The following is a 14669-nucleotide window of genomic DNA, read 5'->3' as shown; positions in this document are numbered from 1 at the left end:
GACCAATTAACTTTGTATCCTGAGAACTTGGAAAAGGAATTAATAATTCTGTGGAGGCAAGGCATAGATCTAGTAGGTTCAGAGACAAATAATAAAATATCATCTGCGTAAAGCAGAAGCTTATGCGTCATACCGCCCGCCATCACCCCTGGAAAATCATCCCCTTTCTTATCGCGGCTGCTAATGGTTCCAGGGCAAGACAGAACAATAAAGGGGAAAGAGGGCAGCCCTGCCGAGTACCCCTATCCAGAGTAAAAATCTGAAATTAATCCATTTGTTTGTACCGCTGCTACAGGGTGTCTATAAAGTAACTTAATCCAACCAATAAATGTTCTCCCGAACCCATACATTTCCAAAATCTTAAAAAGATAATCCCATTCTACCATATCAAATGCATTTTCGGCGTCAAGTGAGATGGCAGCGACCGGAGACTGATCACTCGCTACTGACCACATGATACTGATGAGACGCCTGATGTTATCAGAAGAGCTACGGCCTCGAATAAATCCCACCTGATCTATATGTATAAGAGATGTCATAACCTTACTTAATCGGTTAGCCAAACTTTTTGACAATATTTTTACAGAATCAGACTGATCCGGGCTTGTGTCATGGTTGGAGGAAGCTTTCCATTCTTTAATGCTTCTGTATTAACTTCTAACAAAAGTGGAGCCAGTTCCGTAGCATAGGATCTAAAAAATTCTGCGGCAAAACCATCTGGCCCCAGAGCCTTGCCTGTAGGTAGGGACTTAATTACCTCATCAAGCTCCTCCAAGGTTATCTCAGAATCAAGAGTGCTTTTTTGCTCAGTTGTCAGTTTAGGAAGATCTAATGGTTCCACAAAGTTTCTAATATCTTCATCAGTAGACGAAGACGTGGAACTATAAAGATCAATATAGAATTCTTTAAAGGCATTATTAATATCAATGGCTGAGGTAAAAATTTCACCACCAGCAGATTTCACTGAGGGAATGATAGAAAGAGACTCTCTCTGCTTTATAGCCAAAAGCTTCCCTGCTTTGTCACCCGACTCAAAGTATGACTGTCTTGCCCTGAATAACCAAAACTCCACTTTCCGCGACAAAATAGTATTATATCTATATTTCAATTGGGTCAATTCTCTTGGGCCATCAGCTGACATACGGCACTTCAGCTCTGCCTCTGCACTTTTAATATTTCCTTCCAACTCCACGAGTTCTCGTGCCTTGGATGTTTTGATGAATGATGCATACTGTATGATCCGACCCCTAAGAACCGCCTTAAGTGCCTCCCAAGCCACGCCCACAGAGGATACCGAGGACCAGTTGGTCTCCATATAAACATTGATTTCAGTCTTTAACATTTGTTGGAAATCAGGATTTTGCAAAAGGGACACATTAAGGCACCAACTATATGATTTCTTTTTCTCTATATGTGGCATCACCTCTAAACTCACAAGGGCGTGATCTGAGACTAAGATATTTCCAATTGAGCAATCAACAACAGATGAAATGAGGGATTTGGATATCAACAAAAAAATCTATTCTAGAATAAATCTTATGGACTGATGAAAAAAATGTATAGTCCCTACCAGATGGGTTCAAAAGTCTCCAAATATCCATAAGACCAAGATTTTTACACATCTTGTGAAGCGTCAATGTTGCTCTAGGGGGTTTACACACTTTTGCTTCACTATGATCAAGGACTGAGTCCATCAAAAGACTAAAGTCTCCTCCCAATATTATATCATGAGGGGTGCCAGCGGTTTGCAACATCCCTTCAAGATCTATAAAAAAGCGCTGATCATCAGCGTTAGGTGCATAAATATTAGCCAAAATCAACCTTTGCCCTTGAATTTCTGCTAAAACAATAATGACTCTCCCTAATTTATCTTTAATCTGTTTGAGACATTTGAATTGTAAATGTTTATTTACCAATATAATGACTCCCTTGCTCTTACTTGAGCCAGCACTAAAAAAAACATGTCCACCCCATATCTTCCCAAATTTTTCAGCTTCCTGCGGGGAGAGATGTGTTTCTTGAATAAACACTTTATCATATTTCTTACGTTTAAGAAAAGTAATAACCTTCCTTCTTTTTATGGGGTGTCCCAACCCATTTACATTCCATGTGGAGAGAGATAGTACACTCATATTAACATTTGACATTTTGATATAGTAGAAAAAATAAATTGTGTGTCAAAAACAAAATTATACAGACCACATTCCCCATTAGTGAAAAAATCAAACCCCGAACTTTCCCCTGAACAAAACAAACAGAAAAAAGAAAATCATACGCATTAACCCCGCGCACGAAAGCGTCAACCGGCGACAATCCCTCCAAACTCAAAAGGTCCATGAACCCCCATGAGCCCCCACAACAACTTTGCCATCGGATTGCTCAATTTTGCCTCACAAATTTGTGAGGCAAAATTACATAACAGAAAATACTTTGTCAAATAAACCCCGCCAATAGGAAGAATGAACACAAAGAATGTGCAGATTAATTCACAGAACTGCCTCAAAGGTGTGATCCTCCACAAAACAAATTCCAGCTGATATAAAACCGTTCAGATTCCTCGGAGAGATAAACGAATGATCAGTGAGCCAGCTGTTATGAGTTAAACAGATAACGTAATCATTCCAATGTCCCGTAAAAAAAACTCAACAAAACAAACTACAGCCAGCAGGAGGAATAAACACGAAGAACGAACAGATTAATCCACAGCTGTTCCAAAGGAGTGTTATTCAATAGAACAAGCTCCAGTCGCTAGGCGGAACCAATGCAAAAAGGAACAAAACCAGCATCCCGGTTCCCCGGACGGTCGAGTCAATTAACTCGGAGGCCACATAAAAGTATATACCATGACTTACACAATCCGTCAACTTTATAAAAGACATCTTTTGTGTGAGCATGTAGATATTTTGCGGTCATCCGTAGTGTCCACTCTCAAACTGGCCGGGAACTTCAATGCAAAAGTAATCTTTCGTCAATGCAAAAGTTTCTTTAAGGAAAAGTGTTATTCACAAAACAAGCTCCAGCCGCTCGGCAGAGCCAACGCAAAAAGAAAAAAGAAACCAAAATGACACCCAGCTTCCTCAAGAGTAAGTAGAGCGAGTCGACCCACTCACATGAGAAACACCCAATGGTTTACTCAGCCATTGATTCAATAAAAGACATTGCCTGATTGGGACATGTAAATACTTTGCAACCGACCTTCGTTTCTATTCTCAGTTTGGCTGGAAACATCAGAGCAAAAGTGATCTTTCGCCGATGTAAGAGTTTCTTACATTTCTTGAACCGATCACGTTTCTCTCTTGTCGAACTCGCAAAGTCCGGGAAAAAGAAAATATTATGGTTCTTCCAAGAAAGCTTCCCTTTGCTCCTCGCTTGGCGCAACACAAGATCTTTATCGGATGATCTCAGAAATCTGGCCAGAATCGATCGGGGCCTGTCCCCCTCAGCAAATCTGTGAGCTGGGATTCTGTGAGCTCGCTCGATTTCCAGCTTGTGGCCTGTTATGTCGAGCAGACTCGGGAAAAACTCATCTAGGAATTTCACCATATCTCTGCCCTCCTCATGCTCAGGAATTCCAACAATTCGAACGTTATTCCTGTGGCTTGTATTCTCAAGATCTTCAAGCTTTTCAAGGAGATGTTCCAAATCAACTTTTGTCGCAGGCCGGATTAGCGGCTAATTCCCTCTCCGAAGATTCTAAAAAATCGATTCGTCTCTCAATATCTGACACTCTTTTAACTAGTTCAGAGAATTTTATTTCCATCACTGTAATCGATTGACGTATTACTGGATCACCTCTCCCGCCACGCCATCCAAATCGAGTCCCTGGACTGTAGGCCTATCGGGGCTTTCATCCTGAACACGTAAGTGTCTTTTAATGTCTCCAGAGCCTGAGGATTTTGACTTCTTTGCCATGTTTTGCATCAAAGAGCAAATGTGTAACTGGGTGTATCAAAATTCACCAGATTATAACATGAAAATAATTAAAAATTTAGCAAAGTGCACAGAGCTCGTCGCTCACTGCTCCTTCTGCTCCTTGCATGGCGTCACGTGACCCCCCCCACCCCCCCCCCACACATACACATAACGTTTTTAAGACCTTGTACAGTATCACCATCCACCCCAGATTCTTCCTGTTACTCTACTAGATTTGATAAACAAATGATTAGCCAATCAAACTGAAAATATGCATGCAGAGAGAGAGAGAAGAGAGAGAGAGAGAGAGAGAGAGAGAGAGAGTTTTCCAGTTCAGCAGAAACAGATCAAACGCAGGTGTTACTGGGGGAGGACAATCATGCATTAGTTGCAGCAAAATTCATTTTTGAGCTGCACACCTTCAGAAACCAATTACTGCCTTAATGTATTTCAGTCACAGTATTTTTTTTTTCTTATGTTCATAATGTCTTGTTAAATGCTTATTTTATTTTATATTGTATAGTGTATATTGTTATTATAGTTTTTATTTTATTTTATTAATTACCTGGCACCTTATTTTAATTATATTTTTATTTTTATTTGTTACTGTTTTATTATTATTATTTGTCTTGTCATTATCTGTTTTGTGTATTAATGCTTTGGCAATACTGTATGTAAACACAATCATGCTAATGAAAATTAAAACTTAATTTTGAGAGAGAGAGAGAGAGAGAGAGAGAGAGAGAGAGAGACAAGGTCTACTGTCTAAACTTTCAGAAATTGGTATAGGGGGCAAAACATACAACATGATGTATGTAACGATGTATTCAAACAATAAATGTGCAATCAAAATTGGCAATAAACAAACTGAGTTCTTCACTCAAGGGCGGGGTGTGAGACAGGGCTGCCCATTATCACTGACCCTCTTCAATATATACATTAATGAATTGGCGAAACTACTAGAACAATCAGCAGCTCCTGGCCTCACACTACATGACTCCACTATAAAGTTCCTCCTGTATGCAGATGATCTGGTCCTGCTGTCTCCAACAGAAGAGGGTCTACAGCAGAACCTGGACATCCTGTATCAGTTCTATCAGACCTGGGCCCTGACGATTAACCCAACTAAAACTAAAGTTCTAACATTCCAGAAAAGACCCAGATGTCAGGGAAAAAAATACAGTTTCACCCTTGGTATGATCAAAATTGATCATGCCACAAACTACACATACCTTGGTTTGAAATTCAGTGCAAACGGAAACCTAAACTTGGCCGTGAATGACTGAAAGAGAAAGCAAGAAGGGCTTTCTATGCCATTAAAGAATTTATCCAATTTGAAATACCAATTAGAATCTGGCTCAAAATATTCCAGTCAGTCATACAACCTATTGCACTATATGGCAGGAAAGTTTGGGGTCCTCTCCTAAATCACGAATTTGACAAATGGGACAAAAATCCGATTGAAGCCCTGCATACAGAGTTTTGTAAAAGCATTCTTAGGGTACAGAGAAACACACCTAATAATGCATGTAGGGCAGAATTAGGCCAAAACCCTCTATTAATCCACATTGAGAAAAGAGCCATTACATTTTGGGAACCTCTAAAATTGAGTGACCCCAACTCTTATCATTTTAAAGCCCTTAAAATCCATGAAGTGAACGCTGAGAAGAGTCCCCTCATTCAGCTGGTACTGAGGCTCCACAAACAGAATCTAATCAACTAAACAATAATCAGCCTCAGGACACTGACACCCTCATCCACAGAATCCGGCCCAACCAAATGATTAATGCACAAAAGAAAACTACCTAACTTACTGGAATGAAACAACACAAAAACAAAGCAAACTACAATGTTATTTGGCCCTAAACAGAGATTACACGACAGCAGAATACCTGAGCACACTCAGAGACCACAAACTGAGGAAAAACATGACGAGGTACAGACTGAGCGACCACAGCCTGGCTATAGAGAAGGGCAGATACAGACAGAGTTGGATGCCCAGAGACAGCAGGTTATGCCTGTACTGTAGCCAAGGAGAAATAGAAACAGAGCTGCACTTCTTAACCACCTGCCCTAATTACAATGAAATTAGAATTTGAAATTATTCGTCCCAACTTCATAAAGTTGAAGAATGATGCACAAGCTCAATATTTACTTGGTGAACAAAGAGACTGCATTTCACTAGTAGCAAAGTACATCAATTCCTGCCACAAAAAGAGGGAAGAGTCAACCAAACAGTGATGCACTCATTTATTCACACACAGACAGGCACACACACAAAGACACACACACACAAACACACATCCACACACACAAAGACACGTGAATTCACAAACTCTTGTACACACACACATACACACATATGCAAACACACACACCACAGAAACTATATATCCTTTATTTTATTTTTTCTGTTTTTCCACACTTGTTCAATACAGAATTTGTTCTACTTTGTTCATTTTATTTTCATGCTCATATAAATGCTTTGGCAATACAATGTACAATTTGTCATGCCAATAAAGCTCATTTGAATTGAATTGAATTGAGAGAGAGAGAGAAAGAGAGAGAGAGAGAGAGAGAGAGAGAGAGAGAAAGAGAGAGAGAGCGAGAGAGACAAAGAGAGAGAGAGAAAGAGAAAGAGAGAGAGAAAGAGAGAGAGAGAGACAAAGAGAGAGAGAGAAAGAGAGAGAGAGAAAGAAAGAGAGAGAGCGAGAGAGACAGAGAGAGAGAGAGAGAGAGAGAGAGAGACAAAGAGAGAGAGAGAGAGAGAGAAAGAGAGAGAGAGAAAAAAGAGAGAGAGAGAGAGAGAGAGAAAGAGAGAGAGAAAAAAGAGAGAGAGAGAGAGAGAGAGAGAGCGTACACAAAAGCGTACAAAATTGCTCGTTATGTTTTACAAACAAAACTCTGTTTAATGATCAGATCGTCCGTTTTGAAAACAGAAACAAACAATTCTGTTTTCCACCCAAATCAACACTGTGAAAGAGAAATACAATCCCAAGACATACAGAAATTAGACTGTTCCTGAATTGTGAATAAGACATAACCTGATAAAGCATCCTCACATGTATCTAGCAAACGCATTTATGAAACGAAGAGCAGTGCGTGCCCTAAACGCGCTTAAACTAACGGCACCAGATCCATGAATACTTCTTCACATTATCATAACATTGTTCTGTGCTAAATAGTTACAATATATCAAGACGGGGCATCTAACACACTTCAGTCTTCCTCGCTAAGTTTGTATTTTTTCTTTTATTCATCTTTCCATTCTATAAGTTTCTCATGGCAGTTTTTCTAACCTAGGGGCGGGTTCCGTAGGGCGCGCGATGCTCTCTCTGCAGATAAGATAAATATTTAATAAAATACAACTGCTTCGCAAAACATCTAGATGTCGATGTATGTTGGTTTGTACCTCGTTCGGGTGAAGTTGAAGGAAAAGTGTCCGCTGTATTTTCCTAAACGCTGCGTCCTCAGTTTGGGAAAGTTTATATCCCGACTCCTCACAGAGTCCAGCAGCGGTCCATCACCCCGATGTTCGTCTCTTTTCGGCTTGCCGAGTGACTCTGTCGACTGCCAGTCATATTGGGCTGCTGGGAAATTGAGTTTTAACTTTGCCACGTTACGGTTAATTGCTCTACTTGAGAACTACAAGCCCCAGAATTCCCCTTTTATTGTACTTCTAAAATAATATTAATAGAGTCTGTAAAGAAACTGAATTTAATTATATTGCATTCGTTTGAGTCTATACAACAATTTATTTTCGCAAAACTCATTATTTAACAATAGTTGGATTTATCAAACATAATATATATATATATATATATATATATATATATATATATATATATATATATATATATATATATATATATATATATATATATCTATTATTGACAAACAAGACAAATCCTTCATGGACATTATAAGGTATACTATAGTATTTTGTCAGGAATAAAAATGGCTGTGAGGGATGGTCTCTTCAATGGGTTTTAGAACTACCGTTGTTGAAACTGGTTTTGACATCACACGAAACAATGAAAAAAAAAAATGGAAAAAAAAAACCATATTTCCAACAACTTTCCAGTTGACAAAAACTACAGAGAACACCGGTTTGAAAATTAGATGTTATATAGGACATGTATCCAGCTTTATGCAGTGTATACCACTGAAGAGACATTATATCTTCACAACCTCGTTTTCATTCTTGTCAAAATTAAATATGGCACTGCTCTGAATAAAGCCTGTTTGGGAAACTTCATACGTCTTCTTCATTTTGCACACTCAAGAGGGTCTTGTCTATTGACCTTATTCAGCCCCTCCCCTATTCAGCGCTCCGCTTTTCAGTCATCTAACTGAGATAACTGAAATGATGACTCTCAGTCATGCTGTTACAAAAGTAGTGAGAAGTCAAAATGTCACTCTAAATTCCGACAGCTATAATAAGCTGCACTTTTTCATAATACAAGCGTTTAATTGTTCTGCTTAATTTTTAGGTTTCAACTTGTTAATAATTTGTGTTGAAATGTGTAGTTGATATGAATTTCCAACGGTGACAGATCGTATTATTTCACATGCAACAACATGAAAGAACAACATGAAAGAAAATTACAGGTGTACTTTTTAAAATTAATTTGTCACCCTACATTTTTTTAGAGGCTTAAATGTGATTACAATTGTTGTAAACGGAATATAAAATAAAACATACACTTTAACGTGTGTTTTGGGGGGGGGGGGGGGGGGGGGCAGGTTTAAGTGGTTTAGGAGGACATTTTTTTAGGTTACAAACTGGTAATTACGAGGGAATTATGCTATAAATGTGATTTATGAGGACATTTCTAGTATCCCCATAATTCAAATCGCTTAAAAATCATACTAAACAATGTTTTATTGAAAATGTAAAAATGCAAAAAGGTTTCTGTGAGGGTTAGGTTTAGGGGTAGGGTTAGGGGATAGAAATTATCGTTAGATCTGTATAAAATCCAAAAAATGCATGGAAGTCTATGGAGAGTCCCCACAATGATATTGTGTGTGTGTGTGAATATAGTTGCACTGCTCCCCCATCCTAGTTTAACGGTAAAAAAAAATCTGCTAACGGGATGGGTGTCATATGGAGATAATTTTTATGACGTTGTGTTGTCTCTTGGAGTTTAATGAGCACAGAGGCACATCAGTACGTCCACAGTATACAGGTAGGATCTTGTATATTTATGAATTAAGTATTCTTGTTTTAAAATCTCCATGTTCTGCTTCTATTTGTTATGATATCCCCTGAACACTTTAAAATACTCATGATAGCTTTTGACAACTCTATAACCTGTAAATCCACTTTGCTAATTACATTTTGACATCAACACCATAGATATCTATATAGAACCGCTACAACCGTAGTTCCGAGACAAAATGGTCAAGATGACTGCGCACTAGTTTCTCTGGCGCATAAGGGTACAAGGTAACCGTCCGCCTGGTAAAAGTCTCGTAAGAGTTGCATGCGACATTCATACACAGTTTTTATTTGTTTAGTTGACGTCCAACAGAAACTCTACCCCTACACCTAAACCTTAACACTATCCCTAAATCTAACTCTAACCCTAACCTTAAAAACAGCAAATGAGACTCTCGCGAGAATTTAACATCCGGACGGTTACCTTCTTAACTCAGCCCCTTCAGAGGCTGTGTCTCGTTTGGAAGGCTGTGTCCTCCGGAGGTCGCATTTGTCTTTCTTTTTCTTATTTTTGATCTATTGTCAATGCCTTTTATGTATATGCACTTACATTTATACAATAGTTAACCTTTTTTGCATTCCCCCCCCCCCCCCCCAAAAAAAATAGGAGGACGCAGCCTTTTTTTTTTTTTTTTTTTTTTTTTTAATTGAGCAAAGATTACAGGGGATACATATATAAAAATAAATAAATAAATAAATAAATAAAACACTTAAGAATACAGGAAACTTGAGGTAGAGCAAGGCAATAAAGTACATTTTCAAACAAGATACAGTAAACAGAGATAGTCTACTAAAAATAAAAAATTAGAACAAAAATAGAAAATTGTCACCTTCAGGAAATCAGGAGGTAACTCTTATAATGAAACCATAATTGTTTTAATCAACAGAGCAGTTTTAGTGGCTTTCTTGTTAAATGATGAACAAAGAGAGTCATAGAATAACTTTAGATTGACACAGAAAAGCCTAAAATTGGGCTTAGAATCAGTGACTTTACATTTATGGAGATGAAACTGGCCACAGAGAGTTAGCTGTTTTAACCTGTCATCCATCTCCTTTGACCCGGAGTCCCAAATCAAAAAGAGTACATTCAATATTTCAAAAATAAAAAGTTTGTTGTAAGCAGAGAAAATAAGCCAGGCTACTTCTTTCCAGAACTCCATTGCTTAATCACATACCACAAGTGTGGTATAGTTTCAAGATTAAAGTTGCAGAATGTATATTGTGAAGAGATGTCCAACTTAAACTTAGAAAGAAGACACAGGGATAGTTACAGGGATAGTAAATATGAATAATTTTATAGTGAAGTTCTTTCAGCTTGTTAGGTAACAGAAACTTATTAATGCCAATCCAAATGTTAATATTAGAAAGAGAAGGATAATTTAATTTCCACTTGAAAAAAGCTTTGGGATGACAGCTGATTTTCCTAATAAGGATTCTTCTAATCCAAAAATTGTTACATTTGACATTGGAAAGCTCCAATCCTCCAATGGATAATTGGGGTATTTCACAGACTGATACTCTGTAACTACAGTATGACCTGACCACATGCAACAGTTTAGGTGAAATACAGTTAATAACCCAGTTATAAACTCTAGGTGAGGTATCCACTCCAAAAATGGCAGTAAATTCAGTATAGGAATAAAAGCTGCCATCATTTTTTTACAAATCCAAAACAAAAATTACACCTTTGTCAAACCAGTTCTTAATAAAGCTAGATTTTTTTCCACACAGCACATACTGATTGTTCCATATAATACTCCTATGAGGGGAAAAATTGTGGCAGAAGGCAAGCTCTGGAGGACGAAGCCTTCCAAACGAAACACAGCCAGAGAAAATGCAGCTGCAGTGAATCAGAGACATGTCAGCTGACCGATCACATGATCATTTCCGGAAGTGTGGTTCACAAAGGAAACAGTTAATAGCTATGGCAGCAATATTTAACAGTTTTGCTGTTTTGTTTCTCTGCTTGAGCATTATTTTTTCCAGTGTAGTGTGACCCTGATGTGAATACGGTGTCCTTGGAGTCACTGGCCACAGATTGTGGTTGTCAGGAACTGAAAAGCAGTGGTGCTGCTGTTGACATAAGTGAGGGAAACAAACTGAAACACCACAATGGTGCAAACATGTATTCCAGAACAGCTTAATAAAATCCACACATGCCAAAACATGATATACACAGCAAAGTAAGTTTATTGTCACATATTTGCAGTTGCATACATGCTTAGCCGTAGACTAGGGACAAATCTGTCCCCAATAGTGAGCTAAATCTCTTAAGGGTGGTTTTTTGGTTAGTCTAGTAATTACAATTTATATAAATACATTTATTTAAAACCATTGTCAAAAGTCAGTCAAGCTCAATTTAGATAGCCAAGTAAATATGTTTGTATCAGCTGGTGCTGCTGCAGGGAGTTTGGTTTATGATGGGTTCAGATGACCCTGGAATACTGCAGGATGGAGAGGGACCTCAGAGGAGTGTGTGGCTGGACCCTTTTTACACTGAAAATCATGAAGTTACAAACCAGCAGTTCCAACACTTCACCAACCAGACAGGCTACATTACAGAGGTAACACACGCACACACTTACAGGACCATAATTCAAATAATTGCCACAAACACAGACTAAAACAGCTGTCTGTGTCTGCAGGCAGAGCGTTTCAGAGACTCTTTTGTTTTTGAGGGACTTCTGAGTGAGGAGGTGAATGCAGCGAGAGAAATCTACACAAACATTTGATTATACATACTCTGTTTTTCTTGAATTGTATATCTCTGTATTAATTAGGTTTTTACTATAATGTTGGCTATATACTGTATGATATATAATGTAAAAAAAATAAAACGGTTCTGAAAAAATGGGTAGTTGACATGTCAAGCAGTCATGGCAAACTTTAAACATATTTTTGTAATTCTTGTACAGCTTTTGTTATGCATTCAGGTTTTCCTGTTAATTCAAAAAACACATTTTATATTTTTATTTAAATGAACTGCAAAAAAAATCTAAAAGCTGATTAAAGTGGAAAAGAAATTATGACCAGTTACATCATCTAAAATGTACACTTTCCCTTATTCAGTCATATAAATTACCCTTAAATCTTGGTTGAAAAAATATTAATGTCTATGTTATTTGTTAACTGCCCAAATATATCTGTGTAAAAATGTATGACCGGTAAAATTAATTCAAGAGGGGCTTGAGAACACGTCTTGAAAAGAGGGGAGGAGTGGAACAGGAAGATCAGTGGTTAAGATCATAAAACACAAGTAAAAAATTAACTGCAAATATAGTTAAATAATGAGCCTGTGTGACTGTGCATGTATAAACTCCTGTTTTAGGACAAAGAGCTAGAGACTGCAATCTCCAAATAGAGTCAAGAATGGTCCAGAGTTGTGTTTTTCATTCAGTGTGATAATTATGGTCTTCTTGTGCAACAATTTATATGGTGCACTATAGCAGGTTTCTTTTTATATTATAACGGTCAGTAGATGGCTTACTGCACCTTAGTGGTCACCAGTGAGGTAAAACTAAATCTGCACCTTCATGTAATGCAGCTTATCATTGCAATACAAAACAAATAATATAATCAGATGATACTTGGTTCTGCTTGTAAGTCACAAAACACACTTTTAGGTCACATTTAGGTTACATTATTTACTTCATTCCCACTCTGTGTCTAGGATGAATGTGCTTTATGTGTCCTGCTCTGACGCTCAGGCGTACTGTCATTGGGCCAAGCACAGACTCCCCTCTGAGGCAGAGTGGGAGTTCGCCTGTAGCGGTGGCCCGCAGGATAGGTATGTGTGTGTCAGTGTTGTGCAATATTTTTGTCCATTAGGCTGTATCCATGAGGAAATAAACTACTGCCCAGGGGGCAGCACTATGCTAATCTGTGGCAAGGAGATTTCCCTAATCACAACACAGCAGAGGATGGCTATGCTAACACATCACCGATAACAGAAAGAAAGAGTTAGTTGAGAGAGAAAGATAAACTAGGAAGTATATTGTCATATGTTAATGATTTCTGTGTGTTTGTGTATATGTGTTTAAAGAGGAGAACTTAAAGGGATAGTTCACCCAAAAATGAAAATTCTCTATCATTTACTTATCCTCATGCCATCCTAGATGTGTATGACTTTCTTTCTTCTGCAGAACACAAATGAAGATTTTTAGAAGAATATCTCAGCTCTGTAGGTCCATCCAGTACAAGTGAATGGTGGTCAGAATTTTGATGCTCCAAAAAGGACTGCATAAAAGTAATCCATATGATTCCAGTGGTTTAATCCATGTATTCTGAAGCGATATGATAGGTGTAGGTGAGAAACAGATAAATATTGAAGTCCTTGTTTACCATAAATTCTCTTCCCTGCCCTGTAGGTGGCGATATGCACAAAGAATGCAAATCGCCAAAAACAGAAAAAGAAGAATGTGAAAGTGGATATTTATAATAAAAACTGACTTAAATATAGATCTGTTTCTTATCCACACTTATCATATCGCTTCAGAAGATAGGAATTGAACCACTGAAGTCATATGGATTACTTTTATGCTGCCTTTATATGCTTTTTGGACCTTCATGTTCTGGCCACCATTCACTTGCATTGTATGGACCTGCAGAGCTGAGTTGCTCTTCTAAAAATATTTGTCTGCATTCTGCAGAAAAAGAAAGTCATTCACATCTGAGATAGCATGAGGCTGAGTAAGTGATGAGAGAATTATCATTTTTGGGTCAATTATCCTTTTAAAGAACATAGACCACAGATGTTCATCACATCTATGTCAGGTATTTGGTGTCTTGGACAGGTGATGTAATTTCCCGCCAGTGGCTTTGGTCTCTAGGACATGGTAGGGAATGCGTGGGAGTGGACGGCAGACTGGTGGAATGTTCATCACACTACAGAAAACAAGAACAACCTTTTAAGGCTAATTTGGGTGAATGCACAAGCATGCATACTAGAACAGTCTTTATATTTTTCTTTCAAATGAGGCCCTTATCCTACAGTATATGTCCTAATTTTTCCACAGAAAGGACCAGAATCAGGAACAGACAGAGTCAAGAAAGGACGCTCTTATATGTGTCACAAGGTACACACAGACGAGTGGAGTGGGTGTTCACATATTAACCAAACCTTTATCTGCAAAAAACATGTTTTTAAAGCTTTTTTTTAAATTTTTTTTAATTATTATTCTATTGAATGTTTTCTCTCTGTAGTCATACTGCTACAGGTACAGGTGTGCGGCCCGTAGTCAGAACACCCCAGACAGTTCTGCCTCTAACCTAGGCTTCTGATGCGTCTCTGACCCTGAACCATAACCTCAAATCTTTATTTCCTCCATAGTTCATTGTTATAGACCAAGATGTTGTGCCATAGACTGAAATATCACTTTAAATCTAGAGAAATACTGTATTTTTATGTAAATAAAACAGCTTATAAGAATTTGGTTTTATTTGTACTGTTCTTTTATTGGGTCTTTTTTTTTGTTGTAATTAGTAGATGGGATAGCAAAGGGACAATATATTTTGTTTACTTACTGTAGCTTAGGTA

General features: G+C 38.0%; 2 protein-coding genes across 6 annotated transcripts in view; one reads left to right on the top strand and one right to left on the bottom strand.

Annotated features, from left to right (window-relative positions):
* The window catches only part of LOC127448635 (inositol 1,4,5-trisphosphate receptor type 1-like), an 82939-nt gene extending 75493 nt beyond the window's left edge, over positions 1-7446 (bottom strand). Inside the window, exon 1 of the mRNA XM_051711313.1 lies at positions 7325-7446. The gene's annotated coding sequence lies outside the window, so the exon portion shown is untranslated. The remainder of the gene's footprint in view (positions 1-7324) is intronic.
* Positions 7447-8971: 1525 nt separating this feature from the next.
* LOC127449131 (formylglycine-generating enzyme-like) lies at positions 8972-14510 on the top strand. 5 transcript variants are annotated; one of them, XR_007898667.1, is made up of 5 exons: positions 8972-9101; positions 11524-12920; positions 13927-14055; positions 14149-14208; positions 14336-14510. XR_007898667.1 is itself a non-coding variant. In XM_051712326.1 (4 exons), the coding sequence occupies exons 1-4, from the start codon at positions 12809-12811 to the stop codon at positions 14368-14370; spliced, it is 336 nt and encodes a 111-aa protein (XP_051568286.1). In that variant the 5' UTR covers positions 9849-12808; the 3' UTR covers positions 14371-14510. The 5 variants fall into 5 exon arrangements, 2 of the variants coding, with proteins under 2 accessions (XP_051568286.1, XP_051568287.1); XR_007898666.1 differs by lacking the exon at positions 8972-9101 and adding an exon at positions 9849-11316; XR_007898665.1 differs by lacking the exon at positions 8972-9101 and having other exon boundaries at positions 9849-11697; positions 11779-12920.
* Positions 14511-14669: the final 159 nt, after the last annotated feature.

This window comes from Myxocyprinus asiaticus, chromosome 12 (assembly GCF_019703515.2).
Source record: "Myxocyprinus asiaticus isolate MX2 ecotype Aquarium Trade chromosome 12, UBuf_Myxa_2, whole genome shotgun sequence".
NCBI classification, from domain to species: domain Eukaryota; kingdom Metazoa; phylum Chordata; class Actinopteri; order Cypriniformes; family Catostomidae; genus Myxocyprinus; species Myxocyprinus asiaticus.
Note: the sequence above shows the minus strand (reverse complement) of the source record. Positions and strands in the feature narration are given on the sequence as shown.

What these genes read in the sequence shown, in the direction of transcription:
- LOC127449131 (XM_051712326.1), top strand. Translation starts at nt 12,809, where the DNA reads ATGTGCTTTATGTGTCCTGCTCTGACGCTCAGGCGTACTGTCATTGGG. An exon ending in AGCGGTGGCCCGCAGGATAG is followed by an intron (nt 12,921 to 13,926) that starts GTATGTGTGTGT and finishes TGTCTTGGACAG; the next exon opens with GTGATGTAATTTCCCGCCAG. An exon ending in ACCTTTTAAGGCTAATTTGG is followed by an intron (nt 14,056 to 14,148) that starts GTGAATGCACAA and finishes ATTTTTCCACAG; the next exon opens with AAAGGACCAGAATCAGGAAC.